The sequence below is a fragment of the Hemicordylus capensis genome, chromosome 11 (assembly GCF_027244095.1).
Source record: "Hemicordylus capensis ecotype Gifberg chromosome 11, rHemCap1.1.pri, whole genome shotgun sequence".
NCBI classification, from domain to species: domain Eukaryota; kingdom Metazoa; phylum Chordata; class Lepidosauria; order Squamata; family Cordylidae; genus Hemicordylus; species Hemicordylus capensis.
In genome coordinates, this window is record NC_069667.1 from 23,972,901 (window position 1) to 23,994,961 (window position 22,061).

General features: G+C 46.1%; 2 protein-coding genes across 7 annotated transcripts; one reads left to right on the top strand and one right to left on the bottom strand.

Moving 5' to 3' along the window:
- Positions 1–102: 102 nt before the first annotated feature.
- On the bottom strand, positions 103–8,187 carry NKAP (NFKB activating protein). Its single transcript, XM_053274019.1, has 9 exons — positions 7,865–8,187; positions 5,632–5,712; positions 4,875–4,951; positions 4,446–4,496; positions 3,460–3,508; positions 2,765–2,880; positions 2,029–2,104; positions 1,175–1,324; positions 103–998 (listed from the first exon to the last, which is right to left on the bottom strand). Exons 1-9 carry the CDS (start codon positions 8,104–8,106, stop codon positions 824–826), a joined length of 1,017 nt encoding a protein of 338 aa, XP_053129994.1. The 5' UTR covers positions 8,107–8,187; the 3' UTR covers positions 103–823.
- Positions 8,188–8,854: 667 nt separating this feature from the next.
- ZBTB33 (zinc finger and BTB domain containing 33) lies at positions 8,855–21,822 on the top strand. 6 transcript variants are annotated; one of them, XM_053274003.1, is made up of 3 exons: positions 8,862–9,005; positions 9,967–10,079; positions 18,253–21,822. In XM_053274003.1, the coding sequence occupies exon 3, from the start codon at positions 18,255–18,257 to the stop codon at positions 20,295–20,297; it is 2,043 nt and encodes a 680-aa protein (XP_053129978.1). In that variant the 5' UTR covers positions 8,862–9,005; positions 9,967–10,079; positions 18,253–18,254; the 3' UTR covers positions 20,298–21,822. The 6 variants fall into 6 exon arrangements, with proteins under 6 accessions (XP_053129977.1, XP_053129978.1, XP_053129981.1 ...); XM_053274006.1 differs by lacking the exon at positions 8,862–9,005 and adding an exon at positions 9,418–9,437; XM_053274007.1 differs by lacking the exons at positions 8,862–9,005; positions 9,967–10,079 and adding exons at positions 13,327–14,201; positions 17,049–17,190.
- Positions 21,823–22,061: the final 239 nt, after the last annotated feature.

Consider the following 22,061-nt stretch of genomic DNA (forward strand, 5'->3'; position numbering starts at 1 on the left):
ACAACACAGGCAGTAAGCTCCTTAAATTCTCCAAGCAGTTTTCTCTTTTGTAGGCCAGATTCTTCATATCGCTAGAGACGGAATTACAAAATGATGATGAAATCTGTGCTAAGAGACGGCTTTATTTACACGGAGTCTAAGTCACAAAACATTATAATAAAAGCCACTTTGCTCTATTAAAAACATGAAATGCGAAATAATGCACAGTAACACCTTAATGCGGGGTATTGTCTTTGTAAGTGATCTACCCACAGAAGTACTACACAGCATTAGGGGTGTTAACTGCTTCAGCGGCCACAGGGGCTTGGAAACAACATATTTGGATCACCTTTTATTTGTTCTCCAGCCCAATAAAATATAGATTTTTACTCCAATCTGTCTGTGCCCATACTACAAGCCCAACATTCTCTTAACCAGCTTTAATCAAATCCCAAAGTTCGGTCTTGGAAGTCCCTGGGTCTTAACTGTTTGAGTGAGCTCAGAGAATTAAAAATAAAAGAAAATTAAATTAAAAAATGCCCCCCTCCCCACAAATCCCCAGCTGGTGGCAGCACCACATCACCACATTTTGGTACAGGTTGCTTGACTGAAGGCCTTACGCAGTTCTGACCCTTGTCCCATTTCGGCCTGTGGGCATCTGTTACGGCCACGCCCTGCAAGCGACTGGACAGGCTGTCCAAATGAACCTGCCAAGGCTGTCACTTGAGACAGATGACCTGCTTCCCAAGTTCAAGCCGCACGAGGTCCTGCAGTTGGCAAGTTGCTGGGATAGGGGTGGGTGCCAGCAACAGGTCAAATCTGTGCTATACAAACAACCAGGAGTTTATTTGTCATCTTTGCCCTTGGTTTTTCTGTAGACCATCTCTCGGAAGCTCGCTAGGATCTTGTTCTCTCTCTTCCGCCGCTCCTCCTGGTTGAAAGACGCCAGGGCTCTCTTTTCATCTGCGCTGTAGATCTGGTTCTCTTTGCGCAGACGCACGGCTTCCATTCGTCGATGCCTGGCGAGAGAAACGGCACGCATCAGAAGACAGTAGTCTCTTGCCATCCAGGCAACGGCAGAGTGTTTCCTGCACAGGACCTTCCTGAATGTCTCCCTGTAACTCACCCCAAATATATGCCAGCCAAACAGCCTGGCAAGTGTGGGAAAACCTCACGGCAATCCCCAAACACCTACCTGCTGCCACTCATGACATAGCCAGACTTCTCAAACGATGCAATCTCTTCGCTCGTCAGGCCGATTTCACCTCTGCGGGGGATGCGTTTTCCAGCTTTTACGTATTCTGCCATAGCAGCTCCTTCACCAGGAAGCAAAGCATGTCCGTAGCTTTAAGGGATAAAGGCAATACCATCTTAAAATAATGAAGGAAGAGATCCTTACAAAACACGGACATCATTTGCTACCTCCAACACAGGGTTCATTCACAACCAGGCAGTCTAGAAACCTGCATGGCTGCAAACTGCAATGACCTAATTAAAGCCCCGGGAACTTTATTTATTAATTCAAAAGCTGGAGGTGGGGAGGGGAGACCTGAATAAAAACAGAAGCCACTAATCTGTGGTTGCAGAAGGATCAAGGCACCAGTTTGTACTGAAGCCTTGGGAAGTGGCTGATACTCGCTGCTGAATTTTTAAGGACAAAGTTTTAGCCCTTAAATTAAGTCTAGATTTAAAGGAGCAAACAGAATGAAGTGGAACTCTGCAGTCAAAAACCTGGTAGCTCAAATGCTCACACATTTCAAGCTTGTGTTTTATCTTTCTTTGTGTGATTTGGGTCACAAAAACCCATTCACCTCTCTCTCCCCCCTCCCTGCTCCATTGGAAACCTTCTCAGAAGCTGCAGTTGCAGCAGAAAAAATAAGGAGAGATCCACCTCCACGCACCACAAAGTAGGCGAGGATATTTCGGAGAGGGCAAGTTCCTTTGAAGGGTTTAGAAACAAGGCTGATAGAAATGGCGACGACACTTGGATTTGTGCACGGAAATCCGGGATTTCAACTGCCTCCATTAACCACAGGCTACGGCACTTACTTCAAAGGCCGGTCATCTTGAGAGGCATGGCTTGTGGGAGCTTCTGGCCCTATGAAATCCACAGCATCCGTATTTTCTGCAAAGGGGCAATAAAAGGAAGAATGATTACTAAACCTTCTGCTTTCTGCAAATAATGTTTTTTTTAAAAGTGTTTTAACACATCTGCACATCATCGCCATCCCTTCCACTGTTCTGCCTAGCCCAGTCCAAGTGCTTGGATTCCAGCAGCATCTAACCACTCTTCAATGGAAAGACCCATCCATGGGCCTGTTTGGCCTAAACGTTTCTTTTGCTAGCTGCCTTGGGTTTTTCTATTGGAGAACAACTACGATGTATAAATATAATACATTTTGTGAGAAATAAATCAGTTCAGAGCCAACATCTGTCTACAAACCTTGAAAGATGGATTAACTTAGCAGCGAACAGTATCACAGAGAAGGCTGCATACGTGGGCAGATTTAGTCTGATTTCATAATATTCAAAACCACACATGAATACCACACATACATCTCTCTACGACCTATGTAAACAATGATAGAATCAAGTTTTCAACCTGCCACACAAATCACCATTTATTCCAAATCATGCCAGCCAATTTCCTATCTAGAACTGACTCAATTAAATTAACTTAAAATCCATGTATTTGTAGCCTGAGCCATTTAACAACAACAAAACTTGACCCATTTACTGACAACAGACACCTGTTTGCCAGACACTGCGAGCAGCAACAACCTACTTGATCTCTCGATCCAGAGGTCCCCTCCTTGAAGCCCTTCGTCATCAGAATCTTCGCTACTCGAATCACTAGAGTCCTTCCTGCTCTTCTTACTCTTCTTTTTCTTTGACTTTTTTCTGTTGAGAAACCAAAGCAAGGCTGGTAGGAACAAGACCAAAGTGATTCAGTCTGTTGTCACTTCTGGAAGCTTCCAGCAATCAATGGGTTACAGAAAAAAACATTCAAAATTGTTTCAAGGCTTCGACAAATATAGACCCGCAACAAAATAATAATAATAATAATAATAATAATAATAATAATAATAATAATAATAATAATAATTTGATTTCTATACCGCCCTTCCAAAAATGGCTCAGGGTGGTTTACAAAGAGAAATAACAAATAAGATGGCTCCCTGTGCCCAAAGGGCTCACATTCTAAAAATAAACATAAGACACACACCAGCAACAGTCACTGGAAGTACTGTGCTGGGGGTGGATAGGGCCAACGTATTTTTGCACCCCCACCTTACTAGTCCCTTTAGTTATTTCTATCCTCCCACACTCATGTTCCCTTCACTAAGAACTTTGCCCAGAATATTATCACACAAAACAGAAAGAAGGAAAATATAAAGACAAAAAGAGCGGAAGATGAAAGCAAACGAAAGAAAGAAAGAAAGAAAGAAAGAAAGAAAGAAAGAAAGAAAGATCACTTACTTTCTATGCTTCTTTTTCCTCTTTTTGGCTTTCTTTTTCCCCTCTTCACCTGAAAAGTTAGTTAACATTACAAATAAAAATAAAGTTAGGGGAAAGGCATGAAATGCTTGAGGGCAGGAGGGATGGAGAATTCCAGAGATGTATGTCAACGGCAAAAGTGTGGTTCTGCTCATTCGTGAATCTTAGGTATAACATTAAACCACAACTTAGTGTTCTGTGCATCAACGGAGCCCAGCCTGAAACTCACTCACTCTCCCTCCTCTCACTAAAGGCGGCAACCGAGAGCTTCAATTGAGTGCTTAGAATAAACCACAGTTTCTCTTTATAGCCAAACGCTGGAAGCTATCATTTATTTCAAGCATGGTTAGGCCAAGCAAACCAGGACCTGAAACTATGGTTTGTTTGAACTAATCAGGGTTTGCACTTTTAAAATAAACCATAGCTTCCAGAGTTTGGACATAAAGAAAAGACTGCAGTGATTCTAAAGCAAAAGGGGAAGCTTGGTGGGGGGGAGGGCAGGGGCAAGAGCATGTAAGTCCAAGGCTCAGAGCTCCTTATGCACGCAATGCTAAACACTAGTTTAGTGTTAAGTCTGCACTGCAGCCTCAGTCTTACAACACATGCATACATTTAGAAAATGCTCTCAAGACTTCATATGCCAGAGAGGCTCAGCTTTTAACTATAACTAGAGCATGCCTACGCTAAATGTAACCTTTTCTAAATGGATACAGTTATATTGCTTTCCTCCTTGTCCTCATTTTGCTTTCCAGTGAGCAAACTAGAATATCTGCCAGCCATTTCAAAGCAGCCACAAAGAATTAATTCCCAGGGAGGAGAGGCCACTATAAGTAAACCTGTTCTAACCAGTGTAATTTTTGCAGTATGTAGCTATAACCTTGCAGTTCAATAGCCCAATTGCAGGCATTGTTTACTCAGGCCTGTTCAAAATCAGAAACAGTCATGCCACACAGCAGATGTGCACATACGTGAAACAGCTTTCCTCTTCTTTTTCTTCTTCTTCTTTTTCTTCTCCTCCTCTGAAAGATATTTGAAAAGGAAATGTTTTACAATCAAGGCAAAGTTCATTCCAATGCACCATTTTTTAGATGGCCAGTTCCTGACCCAGAGACAGAAGCTGCTGCTGTAACAGAAGCAGGGGATCCAAAGCATCATTGCTGCTTCTGAGCTGTAGAAACTCATCCTCTCACCAGAATCTTGTTTTCTACAGCTGGTGGTGGGGAAAGGAAGCAGGTGAATGGAGATGGAGAAATAAGCGAATAATGTGCCCAGAGCCACAGAAAGAAGCTGTTCCTGGGTCTGGAACTGGCAACCCTAATTATTCTTGACGTAATTTGCTTTAAGCAATTTCAACAGCTGTTGGTGTAACAAAACAATATCTAATCAACATGAAATACCTTCAGAGCTGGAATCAGAGGAGCTGCTCTTTTTAGATGTCCCATCCTCATCTTCTGCAGGGGTATGTTCATCAGAACTAGATTTAAAGGCAGAACACAAAAAGTCTTAATGTTAGGGTAATCAAGAGCAAGAGATATAGTCACCTGAAAGGCTTTCTTGTATGGCCCAAATCAAGGCAGGTACTTAAAAAGCCACCATATTTTGGATCCAGGGCTAGATATAGCTGCATTTACCGTTTACTTTCATTCTCACTCAAGCCAGCGGATCTGAAGTTAGCCCAAGGGGCTTAGAGTGCTCTGAAGGTTTCCCATACAAGAATTGCCAGTAGTGTTAAAAACCAACACTCTCCTTTTTTTGGTGGTTGTGGGAGGAGTCCCCCCGCCCCCAACAAAGGCTCTTCTCTACATGACCCCTAAGCAGGATGAGAGATTTCACTATTTAATGGGTTCCCCTTTTTTGTAGTGCCCAATCAATATAGCATTTATCAATGTTTGCTGTTGTTTATATTTCTTCATCTACTTTATTGTATGCTTCTCTGGGAGTGTCAGCAAAACAGCAGCTAACAATTTTTAGAAATTCAATAAATACATGTTGCAATTTGATCTGCTTAGATGGAATCATTCTCCAAGTTTGAGATGGAGACCCTGGCTTAGGAATGTGAGAGAACAAAGAAGAACTGAAAACCAATCCGATATCACGATCACTCCAGAGTGTACAAAGAGAAAAGTCAACAGGATTAAAAACAACTTCACTTACTCTGGGTCAGGAACTTTTGGCGAGAGTCCCCAAATTTCAGGTGCTCCAAGTTCACCTATTCTTTCTCTCTCATTCAGTCTCCTGTAAAAGATACTTTTCTGTTACAACCAAGAACACTGTATTATATACACATATAAACGCAGCATAACACAGAGACAGAAAGCACATATGTATATTTTGAGCACTACCATGCTCTGCTACCAAGAAATTTTTGTATACAAAAGGCATCCGACTGAGATGTTCTGTGTCTTCAACAGTCTACTTGGGGTGCAGGTGGACACTTTTTAAACTGTTACTGTGCCTTTAACAGCAGCTAGGAACACAGTTATAAACAGGAAAAGCTGCTTTTGCCTCGCTGCAAAAGAGGGAGAAGTGAGACAGCACTGCCCGCTCAGTTGGGACCAACTGACATATTTAGCCCTTCATGCCCAGAACTGTCTCCCTCCCTTTTTAACACAACTGTATCATGTCTTTGAGAGCCACCTAATGGAGCAGTGTAGAAATGACTTGACTATAAGCCAGAGGTTGCTGGTCCAAATCCCTTCTGGTATGTTTCCTAGATTATGGGAAACACCTATATCAGGCAGCAGTTATATAAGGAAGATGCTGAAAGGCATCATCTCATACTGTGTGGGAGGTGGCAATGGTAAACCCCTCCTGTATTCTACCAAAGACAACCACAAGGTTTTGTGGTCAGCAGGAGTCAAAAATGACTCGACGACACACTTTATAATGTCTTTTAGACTGTAACAGCAAGGACTATGTTTTTGCTTTGCTTTTTAAATATTTGACAGCACCTAGAAGATGGTTTCCTGTCTCATTACAGCATTAATGTAGCTCAGCTAGGAGAATTTTGCTATCAGCAATTATTGCTGTTGTGAATGATCACCATGCTTATAATAGAAATAGTTAAGCTTTATAAAATTGTCATAGATTATAGCAGTTCATAGCCCATGTTTTTCTTTTTTCCATATCTGTGTATGTGTGATATATAAATATGCACACATGCACCAACTGAAGGTACCATTTTGTGCATCTGAAAAAGCCAACAGTAGTCTATGAAAGCATATGCACAATAAATATATTTGCTTTTAAGGTGCCAGGGCAGATTCTAGGTTGGTTTTGCTAGAAAAAAAATCAGGTGGAACACCAATGCCAGGAACAGCTTCCCCTGTGAAGTTTGTACAAGTCAGGTAGGGTTGCCAACCCTCAAGAATTGGCATCAATTACAAACAAGGCTTTTGGCAGGGTCAGGGAGAGAAAGGTGGCAATTGCCTCAGGCCCCAAGCCTCATCTGAAATATGGCTCAGGGTTATTTTCATTCAAGGCAGTAAAACTAATCAGTTAAACTAAAACCCCAGAACCAAGAATTATTTCAGTATTTTGAGCCATTACATTGACACAGAACACAGTGGCTCACATATGATAGACACACAGTGGAATGTAATGTTTGCACAGTGGCACAAGATCAAGAACTCTGCTGGGCAAGCACAACAAATTGTCCAACAGAATTCTTGCACATGGTACATCCTACCACACCTGTGACATTGTGCAGTCTGTCAGCCAGAGGGAAAAGAGGGGTGGCGGTTTTCAAATGAACATTCTGCCCCCTCACCCCGGCTTCTCAAAGTCTTAAAAAGCCCCTGATCTTAAGATAGCTATTGAAAGCAAGATTGTAATGGCTTGATCATTGTGAATGGTACTGGGGTGCATGAGAACCAGAAATAGCTTCAGCCAGAGGCAGTAACCCTACTGTAACTGGTCTTTTGGTAGTGAGCATGAATTGTCCCCTTTGCTAAGCAGGGCCCACCCTGGTTTGCATTTGAATGGGAGACTACATATGTGTGAGCACTGTAAGATATCCCTCTTAGGGGATGGAGCTGCTCTGGGAACAGCATTTAGGTTCCAAGTTCCTTCCCTGGCAGCATCTCCAAGGCAGGGCTGAGAGAGACTAATGCCTGCGACCTGGGAGAAACCGCTGCCAACCTGGGTAGGTAATACTGAGCTAGATGGACTAAGGGCCTGACTCGGTATAAGGCGGCTTCCTATGTTCAAAAACAGCTGGGGGGGCCCACAGTTGAGCAGGCCTGACAGGCTGAATTGCGGCACGGGGCCTATGGAAAGGGCAGCCAGGGAGGGGTCGCGGTGCCCGGCCTCCCTGGAAGCGGGGCAGGTCTAGACAGGTCAGCAGGTTAACCCCGCGGACAGCCTCCTCCGGGGGCTCCTCGCTCGCCTCTGCCGCAGCGACTCCTCCTGCTCCTTGCCGTAATGCTCCGGGCCGTGTCGGTGGCCGAAGTGGTGCGGAGGTCCAGGCCGCTGCCTGAAGCCGTTGCGCTCCCGGGACCTGGAGCGGGACCGCGACCTCCTGCTCCGGCTGGCCCTCGGCGGAGAAGGGCTGCTCGAGCCATCATCCCCGCGTCCGCGTCGGGAGACCGGAGACCCCGCCGGGCTCCGGGAGCGGGAGACGGGAGCCATCGCTTGACAACCAGCCCAGGCCTCAGCCAACGTCGCTCACTTCCCGGTTTTGCGACATTTCCGGCCCAGCCGCAGCTCGGAGCCGCTCACTTCCGGTTTCTCCCCCTCTTAGTGAAATGGTAATTGGTATGAAGATGTATCCAAACTTGTAAGCCCAAAAGCATAAATAAAGCTAAATAAAAAAGATAAATAGATATGCAGATATTTACAAGCTTTATGACACACTCTATTGCCCAGTCCTGTTCTTGATTTTATTTTACTTTAATTTTATTTTCCATTTAATCAATAAAAACAAACAAGAACAAATATTCGGAACAGCAGTCACGGCCGGAGCAACAAGCCGTCTGAGGGAGTCGCTCTACCCCCCAAGACCTCTATGGTACCCCGCCTTATTTACTCTGCACAGATCCCCTCCCTTCGGTTGGAAACCGGAAGTGTTTACTGCCTTATGAAGTCAACGACTACTATTGTGAGTGGATGAAAATGCAAAAAAAGAAAAAAGAAGAAGAAAATGTAGAACTCTATCTATTTCCTTTTTTTACCGCAGCTTCCGGTCCGCCGGTCAAAACCCTCCGGCAGAGCTGCACTCTATTAAAAAAAAAGCGTGCTTCCTGTCGTATACTTTTATTGTAGACTCCTAGACACAAGAAAAGAGACCAGCCCCATCCAAGCTCCTGAGCTCTATGGCACCGCCAGCCGGGGAGGGCGCGCGACGCGCCGCTTCTGGCTCCCCTCGGCCCGCTTCTCCCTCCGCGTGTGCAACCCGTTATGTGGCCCGTGCTCCAACGGGGCGCCTCCCAACGGTTCCTAGAGGCGGTTCCTTTGTGCTTGGATGGGCTGCAGCCCCTAAGAGGCGATGGAGCCTGGCGCCATGACCGAGGCGGGAGGCAAGACTCCAGGTAAGCGCCCCCGTCCCGCCCGCTGCTCCTCCTCCTCCTGGGAGTCTTGCCTAAGGAGCTCCGTCGTCGCCGGGAATTGCAAACAGGAGAGGGAGAGTTTGGACGGGGCCCGCTTTGATCCCGCCGCCGCCGCCGCCTTGGATCAAAGGGGAACCAGCGGCGGCGGGGCCTTCGCGGCAGTTCAGACTATGGACCTGCTGCGAGGCTCCCACTCCCGTTGCATCCTCTAGGGCCAGGGCCGAAGGGCTCCCCGCGATCTCCTCTACCTCTGATGCCATAAAGACCCCGTTTCCTCCCCCCCCGCTCTCAATTTGGAACATCTCAATTAATATCCAATCACGCCTATCCCATTTTCCCAGCGCCGCACAGCAGCGCACACGCTCTCTCTCTCAGAACCTGCTTGCAATGCTCGCTGGCCCATCTTGTTTCAGAGTAGGGCTTATTTTTATTTATTTATTTATGAAGAAAATTTTGAGATCCACCTAAAAAAAACCCCTTAAGTTTCTTGATTTCAGCGTCCAAGATCCCTTTATAGCTATGCTGGCTTGGATGGCTAGGTGAAGAAGGACTTTGTTGTGGTAAAGGGCCATTTTTGGGGGGGTGGGGTAGGGTTTGCTACTGTGTGATACAATGTGGGATCATAACTTAAAGAGTTGCTCAGCTGATGTGGATTGGATCCTGCAAGTTACTTAGGGCTGCCAGCTCTGAAGCATTTCTGGATATCCCATCGTGCAACTCTCCCCCCCCCCCCCGTTTTTTCACAGTATCAAACCACTAAAATCTCCAGGGTCGTTTTCAATAGTCACCTGGAGATTGGTGCTGGAACCTGGAGGCTCCAGGCCAGTCCTGGATGACTGGTGATATTAAAATGCCCAGAGACAATATTTGTTGTATTCCCCAGCCATAAACGGGGAAGTATTTTAATTTCAGCAGAATTTCAGCAATATTTTGATTTCAACAGAATTCCAGCAGATAAAAGCGATAGCTAGAAGGAATCACTCTGCTCTAGCAGTTTAGTCGCCACTGGAGAGGCTTCTTTGGTTGAGGTTGGGGATTTCCAGCTTGAGTAAAATGGCAAGTATTTTATAGTACATTAAGTATTTTATAGTGTATTAATAATGTCTCCTCCTATTTCTGTATGATGCATTCGGGATTAGAATTGTTAACTTTGGGCTGCAGAAACCACTGATTGGGTGAAACTCCTCCTTCTTCCAAAGTTTGCAGGAGATGGAAGATCAACACCCTAGGCAACGGAGAGCAGCTTAGCTTCGTTTGGAACCTGTCTTACAGGGATAGTACTGTTCTAGATGTGAGCACCACCCTGTTTTAGGAAGAACTGGTAGAGCTACTCAGTTAACGTAATCCTATTCAAGACAAGTAGCAATGGAGTCACAACAGTGTGGAGAAATAACATGCTCTGCTACCATTTTTCTTTCTTCAAGGAACTGAAACTCAAAGCCACCAGTGAAAAGGGATGTGGGTAGGGGAGGAATACAGGGTCAGCTTCCTATGTCCCTAAGTTCTGCTCAAAGGCTTTGGACATCTGTGCAGTGATGGATGTGGCTGTGGAAGAGACCTTGTGAGAAGAGACCTGTGCAGTGATGGTTCTAACTCCATCACGATTATGGTCGTGATTATTTCTTGCATTAGTAATGACCACAACGCAATGATGGTTCTGCCTGTGGAAAAGATCTTGTGAGAAATGGTCTCAAGAAGTAATTCAAGACTTCTTGTGAGTGAAATTCTACTTGTTCCTCTGTGCTTTGTGATTGGAAGAGTTAAGCAAAAGTTAAATTAAAAAACCCAAAGAATACAGCAGCTTCAACTAAGACTAGAATAAGCTAATGACAAATGTCTGGTGCTATGAGATAATGAAGTTTTCATTATGGGGCACCAGTATTTTTCAGCCACAAGCCTGAAATCTTAACAGTATGTAGCTCATTAGGTTTTAGTAGCACAGTCCTTGTGAGTAGTGCTTTGCCAAATTGATTTTTAACTATTAAAAAACAAAACAAAGGATAGCCGAGACAAAAATAATTTAGGCTGCAAATCTTTCTTAGTGGGATTTACTCCTCTAAGCAACCATGGTTAGAATCAAGGATGTTCTGCTTTTGACCTAAATAGTTATTTGCTAAAAAGTCTATCTGTGCTTTTTAGCCCACAAAGAGAGGCGGACCTGTTCTGGTTCTCCTGGGAAGAGCATAGAATACTTGTGAATTCAGTGAGAATTCAGAGTGTGAATTCGCCAGGGCTGAGCTATTTGCAAGTACAAAAAGTAAATTAGCAATGCAAACAATTACAGCCATTGAAGTACTGTTGTCTGTAATGAACAGTCCTGACTGCAGGCTATTAGTATACTGAGGAACTCGTGGCAAGGAGAGCTTAACTAACAGCTGATTAGGCTCTTCTTAGAGCTATCTGCTTCTTTTAGCCATTATGTGTTTTTCCTGTCAGCTAATCAACATTTGTTTTGTTATTTATTCATTTGATCTGGAGTGATAGGTTGCTTTCCCGGTTTACAGGGAAGCTCTTGGGTTTGCAGATACAGTTTAGCTTCACTTCTGCCTGGAAAATGTTGGGAGTCAGTTTCATCAACAGAATTTCAGCAGATAAAAGCGATAGCTAGAAGGAATCACTCTGCTCTAGCCGTTTAGTCGCCATTGGACAGGCTTCTTTGGCTGAGGTTGGGAATTTCCATCTTGAGTAAAATGGCAAGCAAAGGACTGCCCAAGCTACATTGCAATTTAAATGGGATGATCTGTGGGTACCCTGCAGCTTGGTCAGTCAACCTGGCTCGCTGTGATTAGATGCACATGGTAAAGTATTTCAGATGCGAGTTTTCACAAGTTGTTATTGCTGCCTAAAGACTACTTTGCTGCCCTGCTGCAACTATTCTTCCTTAAAGTAAGCAATGTCCCATTACATTCGCTTTCTGAAATCAAGCCTGGCCTTGAATGTCGAAGCAACTTGTTTGACATCCTGATTACTCCGGAGCAGGCTTATCAAGTTTAATGGGATTGCTCTAGAGACCCAGAGGTCTCCAGGATCTGCAATCGCTGTTGTAGTATATGCAGAAAGGGAGAGGGCAGAGATTTAGATTTAATAAAGACTTGGGCTGCAATCAGTGGAATGAGGTGGTACAGCTCAAACGGGGCACGGCGCTCTCCCGTGCTAAGAAGTGGTACAGCCCTCTCGGCCCCACCAGGACTCTACCACTTCATTCTGCAGCCCCGCAGAGCTCCGGTGGGGGGGGGACTTACTCTCGGGTAAAGCGTGCACACAGAGGATCGCGGCGGCGGCGGCTGCACGCGGCCCGAGGGGTTACTGGCAAGGCTTGCGGGGGGCGGCGCCCCTTCCACGTGGAGCCGCCTTTTGCTGGGCGGCGGCGGCGGCAGCGGCAGCCATTCAAAGGATGGAGCCGAGAGTTCCCGAGCCGCCTTCGGGTCGGGGCCGAACCGAAGGGCTCCCCCACCCTCCGCGGCCGCGCGCGCGCGCGCTCCGGAGAGGGCCCCGAAGGCTTCCGAGCCGGCGTGCCCTTCCGAAAGGAGCCGAGCGCGCCTGCGTGGTGCTGCGGCAGTCCCGGCCGGGTGGGAAGAGCGCCCCCTGGCGAGAGCCCGCACGCCTGCTGCTGCTGCCTGGGGAAGGGCGGCGGAGGCGGTGTGTGTGTGCGAAGGGGGGGGGGGGGGCCTGCCGGCGTCGGGCGAGAGAGCGCGGCGGCCGGCCTCGTTGTGCGTGTGGCGGAAGGAGCGCGGCCGGAGGAGGTAACGGGCCGGGTCCTCTCACACCCCCCGCTTGCTGGCCCTTCTTTATCCTTCCGCGCGCGGGGCCTGGGCGCGTCGCGGCAGGAGGCGGAGGCGGTGGCGGCGGCGCTCCCTCCTTTGTGTGGCCGCCCCCCAGGCCCCCTCCCCATGCACGCACGCACGCGCCCTCCGCCACCCCGGGGGGGGGAGAGATGTGCGTGGCCCAGAAGCAACCCCGCCCACTCTTCCAATTGGGGAGGAGGGCAAAGAGAAGGCTGTCCCCCCCCCCGGACCCTCTCCCCCCATATCCTTGCCCAGCCCCGCTCAGACCCCTCCACCCTATGCCCCCCCCGCTGCTGTCACCCTGCACCCCCTCCTCTCACGGCCTCCCCGCCCCCTTGGGGTCCCTGCTTTTCACTGGCCCCTCCCCAGCCTCCCCCCCCCCTGGCTGATGCTCTTCTCCCCCCCCCACGGACTGCCACATCCCCTTTGCTGCCATTGCCTCTCCCCCAGCCTCCCCCCCACTCACACACCCTCAGGGCCCCCCTACCCAATGCCTGTCTCCCTCCCACCCACCCTTCTCCAGGGTTCCCCCTGATGGGGGATTCCCAGATGCTGTTGACTACAATTCCCAGAATCCCCAGCTGCCATGGCTTTTGCTTGGGGATTATGGGAGCAGTGGGGCGGGAGAGGGAGATGGCTTGACTAGCAAGCCAGAGGTTGCGGGTTCGAATCCCCCGCTGGTGTGTCTCCCAGACTATGGGCAAACACCTCTATCGGGCAGCAGCGATCTAGGAAGGTGCTGAAAGGCATCGTTTATTTATTTATTTGTTTGTTAGAAACATTTGATCTACCGCCCACTCCGAAGACTCTGGGTGGTGTCACAGTCTCATCTCGTGCTGTGCGGGAGACGGCCATGGGGAACTCCTCGTGTATTCTACCAAAGACAGCCACGAGGCTCTGTGGGCGCCAGGAGTCGGGCAACGCAAAGCCCACTTTACTTTAGTCACCAGCATCTGGGAATCCCTGTTGGAGGGAACACTGCTCCCTCTCCCACCCCTCGCTGCTGATGTCATTGTTTCTCTCCCACCCCTGCGCCACCAACCTGGGTGGGAGAGTCCTTGCTTTGCTCACACCTTCCCCCACACCATCACTTTCCTCCAGGCTCTTCCCACCCCGCCCTGACCCTTCCCTCCTCCTCATGTCCTCCAAGCACAGACCTGCATGACCCCCTTAGTCGAGGAGGCTGAATCCGAGTCCCAGCTGCTGGCCCATCGTGGCCAGCGGAGTCTCCTGTTGCTTGCTGCCTGCCTGGGACTGCATTAGGAGCAAGGCGAGGAAGGGGTGTTGTTGAGCACACCTGGCTTGTGGGCTGCATTGGGCTTGTGGGGGTCGTGTGTGGTGTGGGCCTTCCTGTGACAGAAGGGCTGCTCGTGCAGTCTGGAGGATCCTGCAGGTGAGCTTCCAGCAGGGCTGTGGTGGCAAGCATGAATTGCCCCCTCTGCTAAGCAGGGTCCGCCCTGGTTTGCATTTGAATCGGAGACTATATGTGTGAGCACTGGAAGATATCCCCCATAAAGGATGGGGCTGCTCTAGGAGGAACATCTGTATGCTTGCATGCAGGTGTTTCCCAGGTGCTTCCCCTGGCAGCATCTCCAAGTTATGACTGAGAGAGACTCCTGCTGCCAGTCTGTGTAGACAATCCTAAGCTTGATGAGCCAATGGTCTGACTTGGTAGAAGGAAGCTTCCTATGTATCTTGCTGGATCCTGGGCTAGAGAGATTCTAGATCAGATCTGTACTCAGAGAAAAATGCAGTTTAGCCAATCCTCTTTCTCTGGTCACAGTGGGAAGAGGAGTTTGAGAAGAGTTGTGGGTATTAGGAAATACGTATGTCACACATAAGCATGATATTTCCCAGTACTTTCCATCTCCGTATGCTTTCTCCTCCAGTGGCTGTTGCTGGTGTCTATCATGTTGCTTTTTAGATTGTGAGCCCTTTGGGGACAGGGTTCCATCTTATTTGTTTGTTATTTCTCTGTGTAAACAGCCCTGAGCCATTTTTGGAAGGGCGGTATAGAAATTGAATGAATGAATGAATAGAAACTCAGTTACTTTAAGAAATATATTCTGATACTTCCCTGACAGAGTTAGCAGATGAAGCTCTTCCTGGCATGGAGATAAGCAGTTGAGAAAGCTTCACCTAAATTTTGCATGTCAGGCCATTGTTAGAAGCACTGGGACAGCACCTGGAAACAAGGATGCCACCCTGGTCCCTCTAGTGTCCCTTGCATAGACTCATTCTAGGTAGCCATTGATCTCTTTGCAGAACTTCTCATCTGTTTTCATTATTGTCCCTCCCTAGAACTTTGAGTAGCTTAGCAAAACCCAGACAATGGCAACACACTGTAGAGCTCAGCTGACACCTAAAAGAGAGACCTTGCTTATCTATAGGACTCCAGTCTCCCCTGCTCTTAACCCCACCCTTGTACCTAGGTGCCCTCAACCAAAGCTAAGCAAACCGATTCACAGTACAGATCAACCAAAGCCAGCAAGCAAGCAGCCTGCAGACGGGATACCCCTATAAGGTTTCCCGCAGAGCTGCTGGTTCAGGACTTGGTTGGTGGGGCTGGGAGTGGAGAAGCAAGCTTTTGCACAGCCCTAGAATCTCTGTCTCCCTCCCAGCAGGTAACAACAAGCGCCACTTGTTCTCTAGCAGCAGCACAAGGCAAAAAAACTGGGACATGCCCAGACTAGCTTGATTTCCAGATGATCGTGGCTGTGGTGCTGGGTGTGAGTCTTTGAGGATCTTGCCTCAGTTTCCCTCTGAGGAGCAACTGCAGGCTGGTTGTCCATCTTATACAAGTGGCACAAGATGGGAGAGAGCCTTTTCCTAGGCGTTGGTGGTGGAGCTAGCTTTAGGCCTGGGGGGAAAGAGTCATTGCCAAGCGTTAGGAGCTCAGAGGTTCACTGCTGATCTGTAGTCCATCCCCGTTGCCTCCTAGCACACCCCTCTGAGGATGTGTCTCATCATGCCTACATGGGTTAAGCTGCTTTCTCCGTCTTCAGCACCAACCAACGCTGCATGTCTCTTTAACTACCAGAGCCCTTTTTTCACATGCCCCAGGAGCTGTCTCTGCTTCTGTTATCCTACAAACAACATGGTCTCTTTGCTCCAGGGTTGCCATCGCTGGGCCTTTTAATAGCTGCATGGATGGGAGAATTTCAACAGGTGTAGCTTTCCCCATTGGAAACATTGGGGTGGGGGGCTCTGCTCGGCTGTCCATCACACAGGACAGGGCCTTCTCAGTCATTGCCCCCAGGCTTTGGAATGCTATCCCCGCCGGCATCCACTCCTCAGCCTCCATTGCAGTTTTTAGAAAACAAGCAAAAACGTGGCTCTTCGTACAGGCTTTTATATGAGAGTACAGTTTTTGCTGCTGCTGCTTTGTGTTTTTTGTGTTACTGTTTTATATAGGTTTTTAACCTTTTAAATAGAGATATATTATGTTTACAGTTAATATTTGTACTTCTAAATTTTATATTGTGCATTGTTTTAATTATATTGTAAACTGTTTTGGGATTATTTTAATGAAAAGTGGTATAGAAATGGAACAATAAATACATATTGCAGCTATAGGAAATAATGCAGCTTCCAAAAACTCCTTTCACACAGTTCTTAAAAGCACAGTATATTTAGTTCTTTGTCCACCCTGGCAACAATTCTTTTACTGAACGTTCTTTCCTAATGTCTTCTCTTGTGTTACCTTTGCTACTAAAACTATGTTCTCTAACATGCACATTTGTTTTTCTTGTTAATCAGGAGGATAGAGTACCATCAAGAGACTGATAATATATCACTTGGACGGAGCTTTGGTGGTCAAGCTTGCAAATATTTATAATTTTGCTGCAAGATAGTTCAAAGAAAAGCATTACGTTTATTATGGAAATTGTAAACTGATTTGATATTTTTCAAAAGTGTTTTTTTTTTTTGTCATCTGGAAGGTTGTGATGCCGTAAACATTGGTTTTTGCTTGGAAATATTAGCTATTTAGATTATCAATCATTAATATATCAATGCAATTAAGAAATTTGTTGTTCACAGATTTTAAAACAGAGGTTTTATATTGGAAACTAATGAGCCATCCCCAGGTGCCTTGTTGCAGATGGTAGGCTTTTCTTCTTCACTCGAACAGTGAGGTTAACATAATATCCCCCCAGCAATGTGCTGGTTGTATCTCAAGCACTGGGCCTCAAGGACATGTAGAAAAAACCCTATTGATTTTCATTGAACTCATTTTCAGGTTGTTCAGGACTCTGACTCTAGTTAAGAACTTCTATATTCCTAAGACCAGGATATGCCACGCCTCCACCCTAAACTGAGGGCACCTTAGAACTGAAAACAGTGAGATGGGAAACCACCCTTAAGCTATCCTCAGTACTAAGGTACTATAGAGTGTCTGTTTATAAATGACTGCCATCAAATTTATTTTACCATCTTGTAAAAGAATTGAGAAGAAAAATTTAATTCTGTCCACACTGGATTCAACTTAGTGGGACTTGCTTCCGAGTAGATATGCCTCGCATTGGGCTGTCAGTCAAATGAATTGTCATTCCCACTTAAAAACATTGGTTGCACCCTGACTGAGTTTACTTGAGTAAGTCCCATTGAAATTAGAAGGGAAGGTTAGCATGCCTAACTTTCCCTTTCAATGGGACTTGGTTGAGTGGGTTAAATCAGGATGTCGGCTGTTCATTCTAGCTTGAAAACAATATGAGTTGCGTTGACAGAGAGAGAGAGAGGAAGCTAAACTCCTAGCCAATGCTGAGGTGATGCTTTATGTCAGGGCTGCACAACCTGTTGTTGGACTATCAACTCCCATCAGTCAGTCTGGCTATCAGTCAGGGATGATGGGAGTGGTAGTCCAGTAACAGTTGTAGGGCCAAAGTTCTGCCACCCTGCTTTACATGATGAAAGATGCTGAAACAATCTCCTTTAAAAAAAAATACTGTTAATGTTTTGATTTAGGAACATAGGAAACTGCCACATACTGAGTCAGACCATTGGTCTTTCTAGCTCAGTGTTGTCTACCCAGACTGGCAGCGGCTTCTCCCAGGTTGCAGACAGGAGTCTCTCTCAGCCCTATCTTGGAGATGCTGCCAGGGAGGGAACTTGGAACCTAGATGCTCTACCCAGAGTGGCTCCATCCCCTGAGGGGAATATCTTACAGGGCTCACACTTCTAATCTCCCATTCAGATGCAACCAGGGTGGACCCTGCTTAGCTAAGGGGACAAGTCATGCTTGCTACCACAAGTGTTTTTGTTGTTGTTAGTTTCCTTTTTATTTAAAATGTTATGGCAAGATGTAAATATTTCTAATAACCCTCCTCAAGAATCGTTTGGGTAGTTTAAAACAGGGCATATTGAGAAACGAGGAGCTCTCTAAGCATTTCTTTTTTCTGTAGCAGAACTGTATGAACACACACCTCTTTATTTTCTCGTTACAGGAATGGAGACCAGAAAGCTAATTACTGCAACAGACAACCAGTATTCTGGTATGCTGTTAAAGGCCTTGGATGAGCAACGTTGCCATGGACTTTTTTGTGATGTCACTGTCATTGTGGAGGACCGGAAGTTTCGAGCTCACCGAAATGTCCTTTCAGCCTCAAGCACTTACTTTCACCAGCTCTTCTCGGTTGCCGGGCAAGTGGTTGAGTTGAGCTTTATACGAGCTGAGATTTTTGCAGAAATCCTCAATTACATCTATAGCTCGAAAATAGTCCGGGTGAGATCAGACCTACTGGATGAGTTAATTAAATCGGGGCAATTGCTAGGGGTTAAATTCCTTGCTGATCTGGGTGCTCCTCTGCAGCAAGTGAAAAGCATGTCTGGAGGCGTTAAGCCAGGCACTTCAGAACAGTCCAGTTTGGACACAAACAGCCTTGAAGCCCAAAGGCCTCTCGCACAAACTGGGAGTCAGAATCTAATTACCGGGAAGCCGGTAATAACGGAGTCGTTTTCATTGTACGGGGAGGAATGTGATACCACGAAAATCACCATTAGCGATTCTGACGACGACGATGACGACGTTATCTTCTGCTCCGAGCTCGTGCCTCCCAAGGACCGTCCTCTGGAGACCAAAGCTGTAACACAAAACCAGCCTTGCCCAAACCCTGCTGACGTCTCCAGCCAAACAAACTGTCCCACCAGCATCAGCTCCCCTCCTCGTTCAGCCGTAGCGACAGCTCCAAGGCTGGACTCGTCAACCACTCAGTCAAATCCAACCGAAAACCAAGCGCCTGCTGAACCACTTCCCCCCTCTGCTCCCAAACCCACAGCTCCTAATGTCCTTGTGTTAAATCCATCACAGATCAGCGCTTCACCGGATGTCGGTTCGTCACATGAAATAGAAGTGTCTCCTATACCTGAGGAGAGCCAGCAGCCGTCTAACAACGATTCCTTAACTGACATGGAAACCAATGCCATTGATGAGGAAGAAGAGGAAGAGGAGGATGTGGAAGACGACGACGACATTCTTGGTTCATCCAGCCCAGGATCAGCAAGCAGCAGCTCTTTGGTTCAACAGCCCACCACCCCCAAACCTGCTGCAGCTGATAATGCAGGAGGGCAGAAGAAGCAAGTGGCTGGCTTTCCTCAGGAACCAGCTGCCCCCCAACCTGGAGAGTTCAAGATAAAAATCTCAGATGTCCTTTCTGGAAGCAACAAGGATTCTCCTGCAGGGGTTGCACCACCAAAGCATGTCACGGAGGGCCAGAAGACCATAACTTTAGACACAGCTACTGAAATTGAAGGCTTATCTACGGGTTGCAAAGTTTATGCAAATATCGGTGAAGATACCTACGACATAGTCATTCCGGTGAAAGATGAGGCTGATGGGGAAGTCCGGCTTGATGATCTGCCCAGAACATCAGGGGATGATCCTGCCAACCGTAAGCGCCTGAAAGTGAAGCACGATGATCATTATGAGCTCATAATGGACGGAAAGGTCTATTATATCTGTATTGTGTGCAGGAGGTCCTATGTGTGTCTCACAAGTTTGAGGAGACATTTTAACGTTCATTCCTGGGAGAAGAAGTATCCCTGTCGCTACTGTGAGAAGGTTTTCCCTCTTGCAGAATATCGCACCAAGCATGAAATCCACCACACCGGAGAGCGAAGGTATCAGTGTTTGGCCTGCGGCCAGTGTTTCATCAACTATCAAGTCATGGCCACGCATATAAGATCCGTTCATAGCCAGGATCCTTCTGGAGAGTCCAAGCTCTATCGCTTGCATCCTTGTAGGTCTTTGCAGATCAGAAATTATGCATATATTTCAGGTGGCTCCAGCAATATACCAATGGTGAATGACAATGCTCTCGTTTACCCCGTTGGCCCTGTAAAAGATGCACCCCAAGAACCAGCCCCTAATCCTCCAGTCAAGTCCATGACATGGGATGACATCTTTGTTCCGCAGGCAAACGAATCACTTTTTAAACAAAACCCGTCTGATGGTAGTACTGAATTTGAGTTTGTGATACCAGAATCTTACTGAAACTCTCTTTGATGGAAGCATTTCTCTTGTTAGAAAAAAGTAAAAGTAAAATGGGCTGCTCAAAAAAAAAAGAAAAGAAAAGTTGTAGAACATCTCATGTTATATAACAAGTCAGTTTGTTAAGCCTAACCAGCAAAAGGTAGAATTTTAAAACTAGAATAACTTCTAAGCTTCAGGTGACCTTGTTGAAAGAAAATTGGTCAGGAAAAAAAAGTTACTTGAATACAGGAAAAGGCATTTCCAGGAAAGTTAGGTGTTAAATGTGCTTGGTTCATTAAGATGGATAAAAATCTGGAACGTTCTGGTTCGAAAAGGTGCTGATTCGTTACAGTAATGGGAAACGTCCTTAATAACTTGTAGAAAAATGGGAATACTTCTTGCCTCATGAACCACTTACTAAGTATCCTCTCTTTCATGCTAGCACTTTAATGCTGAAAATTGTTTCATTAACTCTTGAGGCTACCGAAGGACAGTCAGGATAGGTTTTGTGGTATAACATAGCGTGTGTGTATGTTCTTAATTTTTTGTTGCAAAATAGAAACCAATGCACTCCTTTAACTCGGTGGATAAAACAGTGCTGCCAGGGTCCAATAATGTTGCCCATAAATCAAGGGTTTTTGATTTAAAGTGGCTTCCTGATTTCTGCTCTAAAATAACCATGTTATTGTCGCAAGAATGCTCATAATGTAAGCTTGCCATTTCAGAGAAAAGATGGAAATCTCTCTGAGGTAAACTGTTGTATTTATATTTGGTAATAATCCAATGGCTGGACCATTGGTCCTTCCAATCAACCCGTCAACCGACCTTGAAGGAAATCACCCTGCCCTCTGTGTTTCCAATTTGCAGGAATTATGCTCGACCTTCTTTCTACTGAAAGTATGTCGGTGTGGATTAAGGTGCTGTTTTTCTAGTTAAGGGGAAAACCTCTGGATGAATATAATTTTATAGGTTTCTAGCTGAAGGGTGCAGAAGCTGCTTCCCAAAGCAAAGTACTGCAAGTTCCATGATTTGCTCCATGATTGAACATATTTACAGTTTTTAGAGAACTTGGTTAAGTCAGAGCAGTGCACGGGTAGGCTTTTGGTGAGAATTGTTGTATGGATTGGACTCCTTGAGAAAATAATTCGACATATTCTCCTTGAGAAAATAATTTGACATCGTCTTAAAAGATGTTATGGCACAAATGAACTAGACTTGGGTTTTATTCACTGTGCCCGTTTCCCTTTGCTAAGCGGTACGCACCTTTTAGGAGCTTGGGAATAATCAGTCTAACTTGCGCAAGAAATGTTAATCTGAAAGTAAATTGGTCAGCAGTCACATAGTCTATTGTTTTACGTCGAGTAATGTCTTGAATTTTTGTAAATTATAATATGGGGTGAAGCCTTCTAGAGGACTGAAAAGGATTGTGATGAATAGAACTAGTTAGCAATCAGTGGTATCATGCAGTCTCTTCTTTCCATCACTTTTGGAATTTTCTTTGCTTTCTCATGTGATCTGAAATAAACCTATTTCGTGTTCAAATAAATCATTCCGTGACCTTCTTTTTCAGTTTTTTTGTTTTAAAAACACGGCTTTTCTGGCCGGAAATGGAAATTCTATTGTAGGGCAAATGACTGAAATGAAACAAACTTTGATTAAAGGGCATCCGAAATCATTTGTAGTAATGAGATAAAGAAAAATGGGTTTATATGGGTGCAAAATGAGGTTCCTCCGTTCTCTGGAATGAGAATACACTTGCATATGGATGGAATTTTTTAAAAATTG

Coding starts and splice junctions, on each gene's coding strand:
- NKAP (XM_053274019.1), bottom strand. CDS start 8,106: ATGGCTCCCGTCTCCCGCTCCCGGAGCCCGGCGGGGTCTCCGGTCTCC. Junction 4,952..5,631: donor CCAAAAGTTCCTGACCCAGA/GTAAGTGAAGTT, acceptor CTTTAAATCTAG/TTCTGATGAACATACCCCTG. Junction 1,325..2,028: donor CAAGATGACCGGCCTTTGAA/GTAAGTGCCGTA, acceptor TATCCCTTAAAG/CTACGGACATGCTTTGCTTC.
- ZBTB33 (XM_053274002.1), top strand. CDS start 8,963: ATGGAGCCTGGCGCCATGACCGAGGCGGGAGGCAAGACTCCAG. Junction 9,006..18,252: donor GGCGGGAGGCAAGACTCCAG/GTAAGCGCCCCC, acceptor TTCTCGTTACAG/GAATGGAGACCAGAAAGCTA.